At 34.8% G+C, this 21,828-nt stretch overlaps 1 protein-coding gene across 1 annotated transcript in view; it reads right to left on the bottom strand.

The window, feature by feature from the left end:
- Cdc45 (cell division cycle protein 45) overlaps positions 1-21,256 on the bottom strand; it is a 38,304-nt gene extending 17,048 nt beyond the window's left edge. The window contains exons 1-9 of the mRNA XM_076488089.1: positions 21,071-21,256; positions 17,391-17,450; positions 16,580-16,672; positions 15,914-16,008; positions 14,023-14,134; positions 3,394-3,497; positions 2,894-2,942; positions 787-848; positions 262-372 (exon numbers count right to left, since the gene is read on the bottom strand). Of these exons, the coding sequence (XP_076344204.1) occupies positions 262-372; positions 787-848; positions 2,894-2,942; positions 3,394-3,497; positions 14,023-14,134; positions 15,914-16,008; positions 16,580-16,672; positions 17,391-17,450; positions 21,071-21,121 (737 nt within the window). The 5' untranslated portion in view covers positions 21,122-21,256. The remainder of the gene's footprint in view (positions 1-261; positions 373-786; positions 849-2,893; positions 2,943-3,393; positions 3,498-14,022; positions 14,135-15,913; positions 16,009-16,579; positions 16,673-17,390; positions 17,451-21,070) is intronic.
- Between the last annotated feature and the right edge of the window lie 572 nt (positions 21,257-21,828).

The raw sequence follows: 21,828 nt of genomic DNA, 5'->3' as shown, positions 1-21,828 counted from the left end.
CAATGGGAGGTAATGCATAGTATATTAATTAACACACAAAAATTCATTATTCAGTTGTCACTTATTTTGATATGGACCCATGTGACGACATAATGCAATCAGGCTGAAAACTACATTCTACAAACAATTTTTGGATTCAGTCTATCTAATTTGTTATTTATGAAAAAAAAATTTAAAAGGGTTAATAACATAAAGCTATAGTTTGGTAATACTGATAATGCAATAGAAATTGCATACAGATATAGCTCAGACTACATATACCTGTGATTGTGACGAGAAACATGACCCTGCAAACTTCCCGCCTCAAATACATACTTATTTTGCTCTATTTTATTGTTTTGGAGTTGGTCAGTTAAGCCTACTATTCCCCACCTAGAAAAAGAAAAATTCTTTTAACAGACTTGGTATTCAATAAAATAATTCCATTGAATGATCTAAAGTATAACTTCAGTTTTAGCATTGATTCATACACAGAAATACTTATGGTACAAAGATTTTTTTTCTTGAGAAACTATTCATTTATTTTTATTTTTCTATAATTTGTCCATAATCTATACATTTAGTTTTCTACTTTGATAAACCATATTACATTGCTAATTTTCAGTTTCATAAAAGTTTTTCACAACAAAATCTTATTTCTAATTATAAAAATTAAGAGAACTTACACCTAATAAATAGTAATCACTGCAACTTATTTCATGCATGTGGAGAGAAACATTTAAAATGTGTACTGACAGGAATTTATTTAAACTGAAATCTGTACACTGCAGCAAAAAAACAATTTACCATAGCAATTCATTGGTGTCTCGAGACAGTTTCCACGCCAGCTCATACATCAATAATGCTGTCTGATAATAGAAAAAATTAGAGAGTTTATTCAAAGAACCAACTATAACGTTCAGGTGCATTGTTATAAATATTTCAGTCTGTTAACCTAAACTCTATATCACATATTATTATTCGTATTAGTGAATTTTTCTGCAAATATCTCCTCCACTTTTTGAGCAAGCAGAACCAAACTTGGCATGTAGACTCAGGATTTCCCAGGTTGTATGGAAAGGGAGCTAAACTTTACATGATTGGTCACCAAAACATGATGGAGTTCTAATGGGTTTTTCTGTGTTACCAAACCTGAATTTGGTACTATATTCTGTATTCCTGTAGCCCCTTAGGGCCACAGGGTCCTGCTGTTTGAAAACTGTCCATACCACTACTCAAACACTAGTAGAATAAAATGTGAAACAATTACTCAAGTACCACAGGCAAATGTTCAAATCAGGTGTTTTCTAGTACACATTCATTTCCTCTGGAATAGCTATAGAAGTAACTGGGGAGAGTAAAGGAGACTAACCAGTACACTGGGGCTCTGTGAATCATGAGGCCTTTCAATCCACAGTGAAGCATAAGTATTTTATACTAATGTAATTGACAAGTCGTAAAAACCTTTTATGTATTTAAAATATGTGAAAAATGTATGATTATATATATAGCACTCTAATGAAATACATGAAAAATAAATAATTATGTACATAAATAACGTAACGGAATACAAAATACATTTTGGATTACCTTCCAAATTTTTTTACTCCAGTGTGCCTTGAAACTAAAGCTATCACACTGCTTTATTTTTTACTGTGATTTCATTATCACAAACACAGTAAACTTTTCCAAACTTTATTTTTCATGTTTAGACCAGTATGTTTATAACCAACTATCATCTCAATAATTCTTTAATCAAATCAAGTCATGTTTCAAAATTGAGATCAGCAGTAATGTATGCAGACATCAGCATTATAAAGTTTTAGGCTTCTTGACATACACATATTGAACAAAATAAAAAACTTAATATTATGAGTTTCTATGTTTCTTGAAATGCATGTGAACTGCAAAAATAACACACCATTTAATGTAGTTCCTCTCAATGTAAGTAAGCAAAATTATATCCTCATTTTAAAGACCCCCCAAAAAAAAAAAAAACAACAGACTAGTAGCAATTAAGTATAATGGCATTGTTATCAATCTTGGAATAATCTCTATCAATATTTCTTGTGAAAGGCAATTGTTTGTTGTTAAGCACAAAGCTACACAAAGGGCCACCTGTGCTGTACCCACCATGAGTTTCAAAAGCTGATTTTTAGCAGTATGAGCCTGCAGATTTCTTGCTGCACCATTAGAGGGCCAAGAAGATGAAATAATCCATTGACAACCAGTTTAAAATGATTCCACATAACATGAAGGAAACTTAATAAAACATGAGTACAAATTCTTGATTAATAAACATCATCAAATGAACTATGCACAGTACAATAACATACACATTAGTCAAAACCATGAACCTTATGCTGGTCTCTCTTGCCAGAATTCAACCGGATCTATACTCCAAGCCTTCAAATTGCCAATCTAACTATAAAGGCATTTAGGTTTAAATGGAAGGCTTTATTATAAAAAATTAACAATGATAAGTATATTTTTCATTAATGTAAATTTTTAATAATTATGTTAAAATTAATTTCAATAAAATATGAACAGAAACACAACCTCAAAATCTGTAGTTTCTTTAATTCCTGACCATGTAAAACAAAGAGTTCAATTTCAGGTACAACTAAACTAAAATTGAGTAGGTAGAATGTAACATTACATGGTTTATATCATCACAATATATGCATTCATTTAAACTTATCTTTGTGATAAGTAACAACATATTATACATTCTATTAACAATATCACTTTTCAGTAAACATTTGCAAGTGTAATTTTATGCTTAAAGATTGCTGTTACAATTTGTTACATATAATTTTCTTCAGTTTTAAAAATTTATTAGTTTTTAGTATTTAACATGAATCTTTTACCACATATTCAACTCTTTTTGAGATTTAAAATACATAAAACTTACGGCTTGTCCAAAGAAGCTAAACTGTGTGTAATCAAACATTATCTTGTATCTGAAAACAACCAACAATATAATAAAAATGAAATATAACAAAGAGCAATCAATTTTCACACATGAAAATATCTGTATCTTCTACATATTTTAGGGAGACATCATGGCACAGAGTTATCAGCTTTGAAACATGAAAATTTATTTCAGTTTATTTATAACACAAGTTTAGTGAATTGGTTTGTTCCATAGCATAACATTTATTCTAAAGCAATTTATTAACAAGACTTAGTATTGATTTGACTGAATGCGAGCAGGTTACAGTAAAAATTTAAGGCTAATTTACAATGAAAATTAAGTATGTTTTATGTATTAGTGAGAAATATACAGTTAATTAAAAACACAATTCAGTTCAATGTGAATGGTACAGCACTGCAATTTTTTTCTTATGACATTACCAATCTGGCTTCATTGTTAAACTTTTCTGTCAATTCAGTAAAGTAATAAATGCTGACCTTTTTTCTTCCCACAGTCTCCTCTCTCTACGCTTTTCTAAGATTTGCTCGGTGATCCTTGAACGATTTTCTCCAGTTTCATCCTCCAATAATTCATCTTCGGACTGTATACATAAACAAAGTGATTATTTTGTGACTACATGTACCTTAATACAACTTTAATTTCAGTAACTAACTACCAAGCTTTTAAAATAACTTATTCTTTGAGGAAAGCTAATAAACTCATTTTCCACAGACTAAATCTGGGGAATGAGCTGCAGACTGTAAAAGATGTAAGACTGGTTGGTTTGGTGTTTTATGGCACAAAGCAGCTAGGCTATCTGTGCCAAACATCTGGTAAAAAGTTAAAATTAAAGTATATTTAATAAAATTCATAAAAGGAAATTAAGGTAAAAAAAACATACACAGCATTAAAACCAATGTTCACATCTAGTATACAGCAGTAAGAGAAAAACTACAGTAATACAAGTTGTAAAGAGCTTTCTGTAGCATAATTTTAATTACCATAACTTGCTAAGAAGATCAACAGGTAAATTCAAAAACCACCACCAGTCACCTTTTCAGTCCTGGTTCAGAGTTATTTGACGTTATGGTCATTTTCAGAAAGTAAGTAATAAAAGTTTTAAAAGACTTGTAGCAAAATTCTACTAATAACTCACCAGGATGATTAACAAGTAGTTCAAACAGCAGCATTAGTCACCTGAAGTTGGCTTTTCCAGTCCTGGTTTTGAGTTATTTGATGTTACAGCCATTTTATAATTTCAAATCGAACAAGATGAACTGTTATTTTTAAAAGGGAATCACATTAAAAAAGGTCTAATGGAGAAATTAAAAAACTTAAATGGCATTAAAAAGATTAATGACAGGATTTCACCGCGGATGAGGATATTGTGGAAAACGTGTCAGGTTTAAGGAATACACTGAGCAGCTGCTTGTATAATACAGTCAGTTACCGTTGTCACAGTCATCTATTGATGGTTTACAGACGATGGCAAGATAACATTCTGCAAGAGCAATGAAAGAGGGCCAGTTTGTTTGATCCAACTTCTACTGGGGAACATGGGCCAGGTGGCATTGACCATGACCAGTCTCTCTCAAAATTATAGGAAAATGATCACTGCTTCATGGATTATTGTCAAAGCTCCATGAAAAATGGGAGAATAGTAAAGGGGAGCAAGTTGACAGATCAATAGCAGTAAAGGACTGACTAGGTGCATAAAAATAAGTAGAATAACTGCTATTAAAAAGAGAAAGGTTGTAATCAGAGAGCATATGCTCTACAGAGCAACACCTCCTACCAATATAAGCACTTCCCCAGAGGGGATAATGGCCATTAAAGTCCACCATGATTAAACAGGGAAATGGCAACTGTTCAATGAGAGCATCAAGGTCTGATTGATCATAGGTCTCTCCTGGCAACCCAAGGAAAAACAGATGGCTACAGCCTCCAAGGGTGTGTCGAGTGGCAAAGACAGGGTGAGCACATGCTGATCAACCAAAAGTATCACCTCTCCATGCACTCATCCATCACACAGCCTGTCATTTCTGTACAAAGAAGACCAATGAAAGGTGACTGTCTTGAAGGTTTCAGAAATGTTTCCTGTAAGGAAAGGCATACAGGATGGTAAGAAGCAATCAGTGTTTTGATGTCATCCAGATTAAAATGTAAAGCTTGATAGCTCCATTGTATTTAGGTGGCCATTTTTATTTATGTATAGGCAAACTGGGTGGAGAATCGTTCTGTTTATGACCACATCTTTTTTCTTTACTGTCTTTATTCAAGGGAGGTCTATAAACCTCCATGGATCCTGACCTTGGTCGATTGGGCAGGTCTTTGCTGTTGGAAACGATTCCAGCAACTGAGAACATGAATGAATGATCGTTTTGCATCTTGGGGTGTGAGAACATGTACCCAAGGAAATGCTCATACCCAGAACCAAAGGAAGTGGATTTTGGGATTTGCTGGAATGAATGTTAGGGACAGAGATGAGTGTTGAAATTAATTAATCAATATTTTTAACCATGGAGGTCAAAAGACTTTTCATTTGTTTTGAGAATGATTCTTTCTGAGGCACAGAGAGATCCGTCTGCACTCTCACTGTTGTAGTGGAAGAAATTGCAGAAGCATAGTCCGGATGAAGTGGTGGACTGCACCTTTCGAGCCTTAGGATAAGTAATGTTTTGAATTGTTTTCAAATGCTACACCTCTTTTTCTTCCAACCACTTAGGGCAAGAACAAAAGTATAATGGGTGAGAGCCATTGAAATTAATGCAACGAGGATCCATTTCACTCATAAGCATTGTGGTCCTTGCCACCACTAGCACACGTCAAGAAACCACCACATGACGTCTTCGAGTTACCGAACCACTGACACTGGAAACATCTGAGAGGGTTTGGAATGTATGGCCATACCCTGCAATTAAGATAACCTACCTTGATGGTGGCAGGTGGACATGATGATGTAAATGTCCAAATGAGGACTTCAGTTGGCATCGTAATTCCATCTTTGTGAGTAGAGATATACTTCACTGCAGAAACTCCTTGGGTGGGGAAACCAGTGAGAATCTCTGATTTGGGGACGTTCTTCAAATCCCTCTCAATAATAACTCCTTGTGATGAATTCAAAGTAGCATGAGGTGCAACCTCAGTAGGTATGTCCTCAATCGCCTTTAATATGCAAGAGGAGTTCACTGTGTTGAGATATGGATGATTCCACCAATATGTCACCAGATTGAAGCTTTTTTACTGACTTTAGAGAGCCAGCAAGTCCATCTAGTCCCTTCTGAATGAAAAGGTTTGCCCTAAAGGTTTGTCTGAAAGAGAATGTAGTATAAGAAAATGAGGTACAACAGGTGTTACAGATGTTGAAGCTTGCTGCTCAGAATCTTCAAGATGTGGTTGTTTACCTATGGACAGTTTTTTTCATTATTTTATTTAAGTTTTCATTTGGAGGATCCATAATAAAAAAAAAATATTTCAGTGTCCACTGACCCCACCCACTACGAAGCCTTATGAGGAGACACACAACAATGCCAAACAAGGACACTGCAGCCATGCCAGCGTTTTGTGAAAACTATACCCAAACACCAGAATCAGATACAATGTCTGCAACACCTGTTGAGAACATCCAACACTGGTATTTGGTTGACTCAAGCCCAAGTGGACCAGCTAACTGACCCAAGGTGGGCCACCCTAAGGTTGCCCGTCTATAGGAATTCAAGGCCAAAGTGGTGTATGAGGGTTGGACCCCTCAACCACCAGGATCCTTTCTTACCCTTTACAGGTCACCATGCACGGCAAACACATGGGTGGTTGTTTAGATCCCAGAGGAGGTAAAATGAAAGAACAAAACCTTCCCTGGGTGGTCCCCTCACCACGTACAGGAATCACACTAAGAAAGATAAACTTAAACAGACATTTATGAATTTATAATACACATTTAGTTTCAAAAATTTAAAAGAAATACATACAATCAAATTTTGATTAATTTTCTTACTTTTACAAACTGCCCATAGGCATGAAGTAATAAAATCCTTTCTTTTATGCTAATTATGTCAAAGTTACCTCTACAGAAACAATAACACATTAGCATAATGTAACATTATAATCAAACTAGTTAAATAGTACTTCCTTAGTTTAAACAAAAAAGTGTATTTTACTTTCTTAGCCCTTGTCAGGCCTATTAGGTTGATTGATTGATTTAGTGTTTTATGGCACAAAGCAGCGAGGCCATCTGCGCCAGACATTCTGTAAAAATGTAAAAAAATAAATAAATAAATGTAGTAATAGACATAAATGGAAATGAAGGTAAAACAAAAAAGTATAAAACCAATGTTGACACCTAGTCTACAATGTTAAGATAGAAGGCAGAGTATAAGAAGTTGTAAGGTATTTACTCTAGCAAAAAGGTAATGATCATAACCCGCCAGGAAGACTAACAGGTAAGTTCAAGAACCACCGTCAGTCACCTGAAGTTGGTCTTTCCAGTCCTGGTTCTGGGTTATGTGTCATAGCAACCAGTATCAAAATGTAAAAGAATAGAAGTTTTAGAAGATACATAGCAAAATTGTAACAATGAGTAGCCAAATGTCCAGTAAAAAGATAAAGTCAAGTAAATGGAGTAAAATTTGTAAAAGTAAATGAAGGTAAAAACAAAACAGCAATTAAAACAGAAAATGGTGTAAAAACCAATGGTGACATCCAGTCTTCAAAGTTGTAAAATATTTACTCTAGCAAAATGGTAATGATCATAACCCGCCAGGAAGACTAACAGGTAAGTTCAAGAACCACCGTCAATCACCTGAAGTTAGCCTTTCCAGTCCTGGTTCCAGGTTATGTGTCATAGCAGCCATTATCAAAATGTAAAAGAATAAAAGTTTTAAAAGACACATAGCAAAATCGTAATAATGAGTAGCCAAATGTCCAGTAAAAAGATAAAAGTCAAGTAAATGGAGTAAAATTTGTAAAAGTAATTGAAGATAAAAGCAAAATGGCAATTAAAACAGAAAATGGTGTAAAAACCAATGTTGACATCCAGTCAACAAAGTTGTAAAGAACTACCTGTAGCAGAATGGTAATGATCATAACCCGCCAGGAAGACTAACAGGTAAGTATAAAAACCACCGTCAGTCACCTGAAGTTGGTCTTTCAGTCCTGGTTCCGGGTTATGAGTCAATATGGCCAGTACTAAAAGTTAAGTAGTAAAAGTGTGAAATGATATGCAGCAAAAGTATAATAACAACTCGCCAGGATGACTAACGAGTAGTTCAAACGGATAGTTCAAACAGTAGCGTTAGTCACCTGAAGTTGGCTTTTCCAATCCTGGTGTCGAGTTATTTAATGTTCTGGCCATTGTCCAATGTCAAATTGAAGGAGAGAGATTAAAACTGTAAAAAAGGAACCACAATTAAAAAGGTGTAATGAATAAATATGCAACACTTAAATGAGATTAAAAAAATTAATGTCCATTAAAAAATTAAAAACATTATCAAGGTGGACAGAGTCACCATCACCAATAACTCTGTCCAATGTTATAGACTGACCCTGGGAAAAAATATGTTTAAAATATTGCCGTTGTTGAGAATTGTAACGATGGCAAGAAAGTAAAACGTGGCTGATAGTGATTTGAGTGTTACACAAACTACACATTGGTGCATCAGTTCCAGATAAAAGAAAATGATGAGTTAAAAAACTGTGACCAATGCGTAGCCTAGTGAGAACAACTTCCTCCTTCCAACTTTACGGAAGCTAGATGGCCAAAGTCCAATTTTGGGTTTGATTTGAAAAGTTTGTTGTCACGTTGCTCACTCCAAGTGGACTGCCAGCTGGCACGGAGCCGAGCCTTGAAGACAACATCATAGTCCATGTACGGAATAGGCATAGGAGTGATGATGCTGAAGCAGACATATTTAGCTGCCATGTCTGCAAGCTCGTTCCTGCGAATACCAACATGGCCTGGTATCCAGAAAAACTGGATTGAAGTAGATGCTAATGAGAAATGGGCCAGTCGGTTTCAATATCAGCGAGAATAGGATGTGAGCTAACATGTAGCGATTCCAAAGGCAAGTATAGAACTAAGTGAATCAGTATAAATAGTGCAGTTGGAGTACTGCTCAGCTGCAATATGATCCAGGGCAAGAGATATGGCATACAGTTCAGCAGTGAAAACAGAAGCTGTAGAAGGGATTCTGCGTGCAACTACTGACCCATAGCAAACCATAGCGGAGCCCGCTGAATTACCTGATTTGGAACCATCTGTATAAATGGGAACTGAATGATTGTTTGAAAGATATTTATTGAATAAAAGATGGTACTTCCAATCTGGAGTATCTGCCTTTTAGGTGACTGAAAGAAAGGTCACATTTGGGGGCTGTAATAAGCCATGGTGGGATGGGCCAACCTGTGGAATCTGCAATGTTATCCAAGGACAGACCCGATTCATCCAATTGCGCCCGGATGTGAAGGCCAAACGGAGCAATGACAGATCGTTTGTTCTGAAAAAGTACTGCCCACCGAGGAAGGAAAACACATTTCCAGGTGGGATGCTTTGGTAAGGAATGAAGTTTCAAGTATATTGTAAAGATAGTTGCAAACGGCGAAGGTGTAGAGAAGGTTCATGAGATTCAATGTATATACTTTGAACTGGAGAGGTACGGAAAGCCCCAGTGCAGAGTCAAGTCCTTGGTGATGAATGGGGTCCAGCATCTTTAAGGCGAGGGTCTGGCAGAGCCATAGACCATTGATCCATAATAGAGTTTTGATCCAATAAGAGCACGATATACCTTTAACATTGAACAGCAATCTGCCCCCCAACTGGTAGAAGAGAGAACACGGAGGATGTTCAGTGCTCTTGTGCATTTGACCAAGCTGCTTTAAGTGTGGTATAAAGGTCAGTTTACGATCAAAGATAAGCCCCAAGAACTTGGTCTCCGGGACCACTGGCAGCAAAACTTCACCGATATGAAGTTCAGGATCAGGGTGAATACCCGTCGACGGCAAAAGTGCATGCATACAGTTTTGGAGAGAGAGAAATTAAAGCCGTTCGCCAGAGTCCACTTCCCTACACAATTGAGGGCGGTTTGTAGTTGCTGCTCAATATATCTCATGTTTGACGACTGACATGAGATGTGAAAGTCGTCGACATACAGCCCATTCGCAACAGTGAGAGGGAGTTGTTCAGTGATGGCATTTATCTTTATACTGAAGAGTGTAACACTCAATACACAGCCTTGAGGGACTCCAAGTTCCTGTACAAAAGAACGGAAAGTGTCGAACCCAACACGAACTTGGATCTCCCTGTCCTTAAAAAATTTTTTAATAAACATGGGTAGATGGCCACGTAACCCATATGTATGGAGGTCTCAAAAAACGCCATACCTCCATGTTGTGTCGTAAGCCTTCTCTATGTCAAAGAATATTGATACAAGATGTTGGCGGTTGAGAAAGGCTTCTCTGATAGATGTTTCAAGACAAATTAGGTGGTCTGTGGTGGAGTGCTGTCGATGGAACCCACACTGGGTGGGCGAGAGGAGGTTGTTTGATTCAAGGAACCAAACAAGACGAGCATTAACCATCCTTTCTAATGTCTTACAGAGACAGCTCGTCAAAGCAATTGGACGGTAGTTTGAAGGAATCTTGGGATCTTTCCCAGGCTTAGAGAAAGGTAAAATAATCAGGAAAAACATTCTCCTGCCAGATCCAGTTGAAAACAATCAGAAGGACATCAAGAGAAGCAGGAGATAGATGGTGCAGCATGTCATAATGAATATCATCAGGTCCAACAGACGTACTGGCAGACCGATGAAGGGCCATTTTTAGTTCCACCAGGGTAAAGGGACAATTATTGTCAAAGAAACAGTCAGTTTGAAAGGAAAGAGGTGATCGCTCTGCCCGAGTCTTGATGGCCAGGAAGGTGGAGGAACAAGCAGAAGTGCTAGATACCTGGCAAAAGCTTTCACCTAGAGTGTTAGCGATGTTCGAACATCAGTCACCTCCTGACCATCAGAGAGTAAGATCGAGGGGGACAGAATTGTAGTGCCCATTAACCTTTCAAATCCTGTCCCATATGATCTTGGAACTGGTGGTAGAAGATATGCTGGTTGTGAACTTAATCCAAGATTCCTTCTGGCTTTGACGCCTTACCCACCTAGCATGTGCACGGCCCGTTGGAAAGCAACCCTGTTTGAAAGTGTGGGATATCTACGAAAAGTATCCCAGGCCCGCTTTTGAGCCTTCCGTGCTAAGTGGCAAGCAGGATTCCACCACGGACGAGGATATCGTGGAAAACGTGTCGAGGTTTAGGAATACACTGAGCAGCTGCTTGTATAATACAGTCATTTACCGCTGCTACACAGTCGTCTATTGATGGCTGATTTACGATGGCAGGATCAAGTTCTGCATGAGCAGTGAAAGTGGACCAGTCTGCCTGATCCAGCTTCCACTGGGGCACGGGTAGGGTGGCATCGACCACGGCCAGTCTCTCTCAAAAGGATAGGAAAATGATCACTGCCTAGTAGATTACTGTCAACCCTCCATGAAAAATGGGAGAATAATGAAGGGGAGCAAACTGAGAGATCAATAGCAGTAAAGGACTGACTAGGTGCATGAAAGTAAGTGGAAGAACCAGTATTGAAAAGAGAAAGATTGTGATCAGAGAGCATCCGCTCTACAGATTGGCCCCTCCATATGCAACACTTAAATGAGATTAAAAAAATTTATGGCCATTAAAAAATTAAAAACATTATCAAGGTGGACAGAGTCACCATCACCAATGAGGGTGTGTTGAGTGACAAAGACAGGGTGGGCACATGTTGATCAACCAACAGTGCCACCCCTCCATGTACTCGACCATCGCACAACCTGTCATTTCTGTACAGAGAAAACTGCCGAATGGAGACAGTATCAGCAGTTTTGAGAAATGTTTCTTGTAAAGAAAGACAAACAGGATGGTAGGAAGCAATCAGCATTTTGATATCATCCATATTAGAATGTAAACCTCGACAGTTCCATTGTATCAAGGTAGCCATTTTTAAGAACGAGTAGGTGAAGTGGCTGGAGAACCCTTCTGTCCATGACCATGTCTTTTTTCTTTACTGTCTTTAGTCGGAGGAGGTCTATCAACCTCCATGGATCCTGCTCTGGGTCGGGTGGGCAGGTTTTTGTTATTGGAAGGGGAATCCAGTGACTGAGGATGCGAATGAATGATTGTTTTGTCTCTTGTGGTGGGAGAAAAAGATGTATCAGAAGAAATGCCTGTATTTGAAACTAAAGGACGTGGATCTTGAGGTTTGTTGGAAGATATGGGAGGAACAGAGATGGGTGTGGAAGTCGATTCATCAACCTTTTTATCCACGGAGGTCAAAAGGCTTTTCATTTGTTTTGAAAACGATTCTTTTGGAGGCACAGAGAGATCTGTCTGCACTCCCACTGTAGTTGTGGAATGAAGTGCAGCAGCATATGTCCGAGATGGAGTTGTGGACAGCAATTTCCGAGCCTCAGGATAACTAATGTTATGTGTCGTTTTCAAACGCTGCACCTCTTTTTCCTCCAACCATTTTGGGCAAGAATGAAAGTAAGAGGGGTGAGAACCATTGCAGTTTATGCAATGTGGTTCATGTCACAGTCATAGGCATCGTGGTCCTTGCCTCCACAACGAGCACATGTCAGGGAACCACGACAAGATGTCTTTGAGTGGCTGAATCTCTGACATTGGAAACATCGAAGAGGGTTTGGTATGTATGGCCGAACCCTGCAAATGAGATAACCTGCCTTGATGGTGGCAGGTGCACGTGATGAAGTAAATGTTAAAATGAGGGTATTTGTTGGCAGTGTAACTCCATCTTTGCGAGTGGAGATGTGCCTCACTGCAGAAACTCCTTGAGTGGAGAGACCAGCGAGAATCTCTGACTCAGGGACATTCTTCAAATCCCTCTCAACAATAACTCCTCGTGATGAATTCAAGGTAGCATGAGGGGTAATCTCAATAGGTATTTCCCCAATTGCCTTTGAATTCAAGAGGAGTTCACTGTGTTGGGATGTGGATGTTTCAACCAATATGTCACCAGATTGAAGTTTCTTTACTGACTTTGGAGAGCCAGCAAGTCCCTCTAGTCCCTTTTGAATAAAAAAAGGGGACATTTGCCCTAAAGGTTTTTCAGAAAGAGAATGTAATATAAGAAAATGAGGTACGTGTGTTACAGATGTTGAAGATTGCTGTTCTGAGTATTCAAGACGTTATACCCATTGACTGTTTTTTTACAATTTTATTTAAATTTTTTAGAGGATCCATAGGAAAAAGAAAATATTTCGGTACCCACTGATTCCACCCACCATGGAGCTCTACAAGGGGACGCACTACAAAGTCACGCAAGAACAATGCAGCAACGCCAGGGTTTCGTGAGGACTATACCCTAACACCAGCATCAGGCACAATGTCCACAACACCCGTTGAGAACTTCCAACACTGGTACTTGGTTGACTCTAGCCCAAGTGGACCAGCCGATTGACCCAAGGGGGGCCACCCAAAGGCAGCCGTCTACAGGAATTCGAGGCCAAAGTGATGTGTTAGGGTTGGACCCCTCAACCACCAGGATCCTCTCCTCCCCTTCACAGGTCGCCACGCACAGCAAACACGTGGGTGGATGTTTAGATCCCAGAGAAGGTAACCAGATAGAACAGAACCTTCCCTGGGAGGTCCCCTCACCACGTACAGGAATCCACACCGAGGGGCCTATTAGGAGATAATTAGAAGAGTCTAAGATAAGAATCAATGCATCAAGTTTAGACTTTTTGTAAAATGTGAAGTTGTCAAATTAGAAATAACAACATGGGAAGAAGTAAGATTTTTTGTATGTTTTTAATAAGCAAAAATATCATGTAATACTCTGTAAGGTTTTGTTATCACATTCTAGAATCTTCTCTAACTACAGATGCAAAGGTCACTGGCCTATAATATCCACAAGCTCATTTCTATCCCATTGAGAGGGAAATTAAAACAGTAAACCCTTGTAATGAGAAAATGTATTGTCTGAAAGCTCAAAAACTGTTTTACCTCTCTTACAATCAGGTTTCATAAGGTTAGCATCAAACATTTAATTTAATCAAAAATGTTCTTCAGACAGAGGTCTTACATCATCGTCTCTAAAAATGTCTTCAAATGCAGGTATTTCTTCATCACCTGGCTTCATCAGGAGTTTCACTTGTTCTTCACTATAGATATTGTACACATCAATGGGTCGGTGGCTAACAAATATGAAATGATACTTCAGTATACAGTGAAAGTTCATGAAGAGAAAGTAGAGAAATCTAAGAAGCAATTAATAAATGTAAAATCAGAATATCATGTACAAAAAGGGATTTTCTTTTTACAAGAAAAATATATTAGCATTTTGAGATATTCATGGACACTAGTCACTGCTACAAGATGAAAGTAATGTAATTTTTGGAAGTACAAATGATTTAAGTTTTTTTTTTTTAAATTAAGTATGAAATCCGACATTTTACAGTAAATCACACTACCAAACATAACATTATAACGTTAGAAGTAATTACTTATAACAATATAATAAACTTGCTCCGACCACAACTGCAAGAGCCTTTTGGGGTAACCAGACGAGACCTATGTCTCAGTTTAAATAATGCAAGTTATTTCTCTTGACCAGTTATGGTTTTAGGTTTTCTAAAAGGATAGGAAATAATAAAAAAAAAAAAAAACGTAACTGAAATCTATCTTTATAACATTACCAGAAAATTGAAGTAAACCTGTAATAAAGTCAAGCTACTTAGAATTATAACAACTAAGTCAATACTGAATGATAATGGGATTATTTTTAGGCTAAACCTAAGCACTAATTTACAACTAAAACAACTGGAAATAGCTTGAAATTAAGAGAATATTGGACTTTAATTGGCTACTTGTACTCATTAATGCAAAAAATATTATTCGTCTTTTAAATAAACTGAGAAGATAATTTCATGAAAAATGTAGAAATTTGACTTTATTTGAATTATGCCTTTAGTTCTGGTCACTTTATATCAAGAAAGGATCTTGTATCATCAAAGAGGATTCAGAGAAAAGGTACTGGTAACCTTTTAAATTTGAAAGTATTTTCATATGAGGATAGGTTGAAATCTTTAAACTTGTTTTAAGTGGAGAGGAAATGGGTTTGGAGGACTTTTAAACTTTTTAGATATTTGGATGCCATAAACCTAGATGTTTAAAAACTTTGCAAGCACTAAGGTAAGAGAGCACAGGTTTAAAACATAGTAAATACAAACACTGCTCTAGTTAATGCAACAGATTAGATTTAAGAACAGTAGAAGACACATTATTAAAGCTTCAGTGCAAACTGGATGATTTTAGAAATATGAGAGTTCAATATAGGAAAAGAGTTTAGTTGTAAGAGGTTCAGAATAGGGTGGTAGCAGAAAATGAAATGGACAAGATAAACCACAATGTTGAGTCATCCACTGAAAAAATGAGTTTAGTTGTAAGAGGTTCAGAACAGGGTGGTAGCAGAAAGTGAAATAGACAAGATAAACCACATTGTTGAGTCATCCACTGAAAAAATGAGTTTAGTTATGAGAGGTTTAGAACAGGGTGGTAGCAGAAAATGAAATAGACAAGATAAGCCAAATTGTTGAGTCATCCACTGAAGAAAATGGAGATAAAAGTCCAGGAGTTCAGTATACAATGTTCATCTGCCTACCAGAAAATTTTAAATGTAAACTTATAAAATTTTACTTACAAGTCATACAAAGTTCTTCTACAAAGGAATATGTATACAAAATTTAATATAATTTATTACATTTAATGACAGGTGGCATTCAGGAAAAAAAAACTACATTTATTAAATATATACAGAGACACATATCAACACCATAATTATTCTTTTTACAAACTTAGTAACATTTAAGTTAGAAAATCATAGATCCAAAATAACATTTTAGGACTTTAATTAATAACACAAAGATATAATAAATCAGTCTCATGGAGGTAATCAGTGTAAATTAATAGGTAACCTGTCAGCTATAAAGAAAACAGTTTCTTCTGTAGGTTGAAGGAACTCTACTACATCAATGGTTGCTCCACAGTTTAACATCACCACATACTTCACCTATAAAGAGAAACAAACAAAAACTTATTACCAGTTTCTCAGCACAACATACTACTCAAAATGAATTGCACTACATTTCCATCCTATTAAAAAATATTTGTAGTTTATAATCATTTATACTCCAAACAACATTAACTTTACATTTTTAAACATAAAGTTAAATATATATCATTGCTACTCTCAACTTTAATAGAATATCTGGTTTTATCAGTCACAATACACCTGTCAAGACTTCTGTGTGGATTGTCAAAAGAAGTTTTAATTCTAAAGTGTAAAAATTAATCATTTGAAGTAATGTTTTTCACTCATTTATTAATACTTCTGAAAATATATGGATGTGAGATAATTAAAATTTTGTACCTTATATATATGAAAAAATGTTCAAGATTTAACATATCACACAATATTACAAAACTTTGTTTTCATAGCACAAAGCTTCACAATGAGATGTCTATGCTCCTTCTCAGCCATGGGGAATTTAATCTCAGAGTTTGGTGTTGTAAGCCTCTAAACATACAAATGACCCACTAGAGGATGCACAATATCATGGAAATAATTGATAAGCACTTACCTGATCTCCATGTTCTCGGAAAGCTTCTTCTAAATCACTCTTTCCTGCCACTGGTACCAATGTATAAAGAACATTGTCACACTGCAGTAGACACTACAAAAATAATCAAACACACATGTTAATATTTTTAGTATTTGAAGATAATTCATTTTTTTTAAAGATGTTAAATTATTATTGATGGAGGAATATTTTTTTTGAACAATGATCAACACTATACTGTTATCTAATGATTAATATTTAAGTTACCAACTTAAATTATAACACAGGAGCTCTCTGCTCTTTATTTTTATTTTCTCAGTAAACACAAATTCTACGATAAATTCAAAATGCATTTGAGGTTGTCAACAAAAGTCAACTTGAAACGTTAAACTTTTTTATTGCACCTTACAAGAACATGAGAGAGGATGGAGAGAGAAAGTGCTGCAGGGACATCATTTAAGTTGTACGTTGTCCTTTGTCATCCATGTTATTTATAAAAAAAATACTACTAAAATTGAAAAGCAAAAAAAATTGTTTTTACACCTTACAGTACACTGGTGTACAAACTCCAATATTCAAAATTATATAAACTCTAAAATATCTTCATATTTCAGCCAGATGGCAAGCTTTATTTTCATGTTATTATTTGAAAATGCTAAAATAACTTTAATGACAACTGTTGAAACTAAAACAATCATATTAAATTTCAAAATTAAGATATAGTCTTCAAACTATACAACTTACTTCATCTAATAACATACATCCAAAAAATAAAAGAAATATTTAAATATATTTGAAGTGTAAAAGCATTAGTGTAATTTACGTCACTCACCTGTAATATCTTACATGCACACAAAGCATCAACATCAAATCCAACAAGCAACAGCACCCTCTGTACAATAGAAATATATATATATAGTTTTACACTCTTAAGTAATTGTATTTTTTCAAGCCCAAAACAAGTCAGCTACTTAATGACAAGCTACTGCCTAATGTGTTGAATGGAATACAATATATAATGTTAGAAAAATAAGTCCTAAATAATATTGTACTGATAATATAACAAAACTAACAAAAACATCATAAGCTGTTGATTAAAAACTAAGGGAATAAGAATATTGTTAAAACAAAATGTATAAAAATACAGTTAGTATGAATAATTATTTAAAGACCATTAAAAGAAATAAAGAAAATGTTTTTTTACAACTTATAAAACCCTGAACAGTCCATAAACACCCAAAGGACTTGCACAATCCAATTTAAAAGTTGTATATATATTTTTTTCCATTTAGATTATTTGATTGGCATTTGAGGGGGCATATATATATATATATATTACAGCAATAACTTTAAAATGCTCAGTGGGATGATTAGATTTGTTAAGGCATATGTGTATGTATACTGTACAGGGCCTACAACTTATCAGTAAATATAGAGAAAAACAAATGAGCTGAAAGACCATAAAGTAATTTTTTCTGGCATAACCTTACCATTTTACTCAAATCAAGTGAAACATCCACACTGTCATACATGTTCTACATAAAGTGTGAGAAACAAAAACTACAGCGTAAAAAACTAATACAATTATTGGTTACCTTTGATCATTTAGATTTATAACTATGTCATTAATAATTCTATTAACATTTCTGAACTAGATGAAGTTTAGCAAGTGTCTAACAAAAATTAAAATAATGAATCTTTGAAGATTATATATAAACATACATTTAATAATATATATTACAATAAACACAGTGACAAGTCATTCACTGGTGTTTCCCAAATAATGAATAAAAAACAGAATCCAAATTTTCATCAGATGATATACCATAAAAAATTACTACTTAAAAATTACCAAATACAAGTTAGTTTCTTTATTAGAGAAAAGCAATACACTAATATCATTCATAATGATAGAGAATTAATTTCAACTTCCCACTGTATTTTATCTTTCTTTAGTTTTGCAACAATATAAATCAACAGAAGAAATATTTGAGTCCAAATACACAAGTTTTGTAAGACGTCTAGATTTCTAATGATTCTAAAATGTTAAATAGAATTAATAGCAATAACATTCGTGAAATAATATAAATGAAAGAACACACATGAGAGCTGAAGGATGAGTCTGACATCAATACATGGAAGATTATATACTGATGTCAGTCAGGAGGATGACACTAATTAACTATATACCAATAAATCCAAACTCAATGTGGCATGGTATGAAACTGACACGTATAAATAAATGTTTAAGACCTACTGTTAGCTTACATCTGTTATCAAAAAGGCACGTCAAGCTGTAACCTCATTATAAAAATATTTAAAATAAAAGCACAAATGTAAAAGAAACTATATAAAAATGACATTAAAACAAAAGGGAATAAGTACTGTCTGATTATATGTAGTTTTCACCAACCTTAAATCTCAACATGTGAAACTCTTCACAAGAAATAGGCTACTAACCTAAAATTTATAAATTAGAAATATGTATTTTATAGACAAATTAACTGCAAGACTATGTACAGTCTGACTACATATAGTAAGTTGAGAAACCTTACGACTGTGTTACTTGTTTATAAATTTCAAAAAATGCTAATTTTAAAGGGATGAGACAAGAACTATCTGCTGTGTATGAAGCAACTGAAATAAAAAGAAATGCTTATCAGACACAGAAAATCTTTAAATATTCAAGATAGACATGTTTCTAACAGAAAAATGGTGGCTGTAAGTTAAATATCAACTTGGCTCATGAAGAGTATGAAAGATTAAATCAAAGAAAAATTATAAATTTAAAAAACTTAAATATAATGTAATATAATGGGAGGATCAGATAATTGTAAAAAAAATGAATCAAAAGTTGGTTAAACAAGATATTAGGAAATCAAAAAGGACATGAAAGTAGGTTGGCTGAAAATGTAGAAATTAATGATACAGCTGCATTTAAATACATATCTTAGAATGGCTTGTATGGGTATTAACACTTTTATGAATAAGGAGAGAACAACATTTTGACCTTCCTAGGTCATCTTCAGGTTAAGAGAGAGAGTTTGCAAGTGACCATTGCTGGACACTTCTTAGGGACAAAAGTATAAAAAGGTATGGAATTGTAGGGGGCATTGCAGTTGGATGTTAGGTTATTAATTAGCATAGGTATAAAGATGTTCCTTTGTATTTTGGTTTAAGTTGCTGTATAAATCGGGCTTCTTTAATTTTGCATTTGTTTCCCTACTTAGTACTGGGTGTTTTCTATGCTTATATTATGTTTATTTGATTTGCAGTGTTCAAAAACATTTCCAAGGCATTTTCTTGTGTCATTGAATCTGGTTTCAATTTTTCTGTTTGTTTCTCCAACACAGAAGTTGTGACACTTGTTGCATTGTATTTTATAAATTATGTTGGTGTTGTGTTTGCCAGTGTAGTTTTCACATAGTATGGACTTTAGTTTTGTACCTGGTTTTAAATATATTAAGGGTGAGCAAAATGTTAGGATGGAAAGTGTCTGAGGATTGATACATTTCTGATTATTACATGATACTGGGTTACTAAATTTTAACTTTTTTCTTTAAATTTTACTAAGGCTGATTTAAGCAATATTCCTAATCTTGACCAATTACTAGATGGAAGCAAAATTAAACAAGATTATCACATTACATTTTTAAAGTTTAAATAATAATAAGGTTCCTGGGCCAGATAATATTTCTCAAAGGATTTTGAAGGAGATTAAAGATTGGACACATGATAAATTTTATACTATTTTTGTAAGTTTTCAACAGAGGGTATGTGCCAGAAAATTGGAAAGTGGTTAGTGGAACTCCTGTTTCTAAGGTGGTGAGAAAAATTGTTCCAGTAAGTACAACCTTCTTGCATCCTTTGTAGAAACAAAATATTTTGCTAGATTGTAAACACAGTTTCACTAGAAGAAAAAAGTTTACTTTTAACATTCTTTGAAGAGGTTACTACTTAAGACTTGATATAAATTTAAAGAGTAATGCCTGGTTTTAAGTTTTTTTTAGGTTTACCCTTACTGTTTCTTTAGAGAATAGGATGGCATATATGGACCAACAAGTCACTTATTGCCCTTAAATTTTATGTTATATACCATACTCATAAATCTTTAATATTCATTAATATATAGTCTAACACTGTTAAAGAACAATATTATTAACAAGATAAATAGGCCTAGGACTACTAGACGCTACTTTTACCTGAAAAGTTAAATTTAAATACTACTAAATTACGTAATAAACTATATCAAAACACTCAAAAAACGAATGTGTGGTGTAAAAACACCAGTATTTTCTGTATTTACACTGTAATTGTAACACTAACAGAAAACACTGTCAATCACTGAGTATGATTTTTACACTGCAACTTGAAAAGTTTAGCTTTAAAATCGATAATTGTTAATTGTAACTAGGTTTAACCGTCGAAGTTAACGTAATTTGTGTTGTTGTAAACACTACCAATACCAAGTTTTATTTGCTCAATATAAAAATTGTAGAATGTTGTACTTACATTATTTAGAAGGACGTCGTAAAATTCCCTTTTTAAATCATTTAAAAACATTATGTTTTAATATCGAATTATATGTTTCAAATAAATTGGTTTAATTAAAAATGTTAAAAATATTCACTAAGTAAAAACGATAAACAATAATCCAATCACATGAAACATCAAAATTCCCGCTTAACGTATGATAGTGTCTCCCTCTTTCATTAGTATAGAAGTGAACATAAAATTCATACTTGTGTAAAAAAGAAACAAAAATTAAACTATACACTACTATCATAACGCTATCACATAATTCATGAAACATAATGACGAACATTAATACATTTTTTTACTGTAATGTTTAGAGTAAAACATTTAAACCCAAATTAAGAAATTTAATTAGATGTTTAAACCTAACTTTAGCAAAATATGATTTGTTACATTTCTCAAAACTATTAATAATATGTCAGTGGAATTTAAGGTCCTTTTGCATATAAAATTCAAAACGAAAATGAGAAATTTAAAAAAATTATAGGAATGTTATTTTTTTAATTTTGCGAAAAGCTACTCGAGTGGTATCTGCGCTAGCCGTCCCTAATTTAGCAGTGTAAAACTAGAGGGAAGGCAGCTATCATCACCTCGCACCGTCAACTCTTGGACTACTCTTTTACTAACGAATAGTGGGATTAACCATAACATTATAACGGCTCAAAGGGCGAGCATATTTGGTGCGACGGGGATTCGAACCTGCGACCCTCGGAATACGAGTCGAACGCCTTAAC

Source organism: Tachypleus tridentatus, chromosome 2 (genome assembly GCF_004210375.1).
Source record: "Tachypleus tridentatus isolate NWPU-2018 chromosome 2, ASM421037v1, whole genome shotgun sequence".
Lineage (NCBI taxonomy): Eukaryota > Metazoa > Arthropoda > Merostomata > Xiphosura > Limulidae > Tachypleus > Tachypleus tridentatus.
This window is presented reverse-complemented; position numbering and strand designations above follow the sequence as displayed.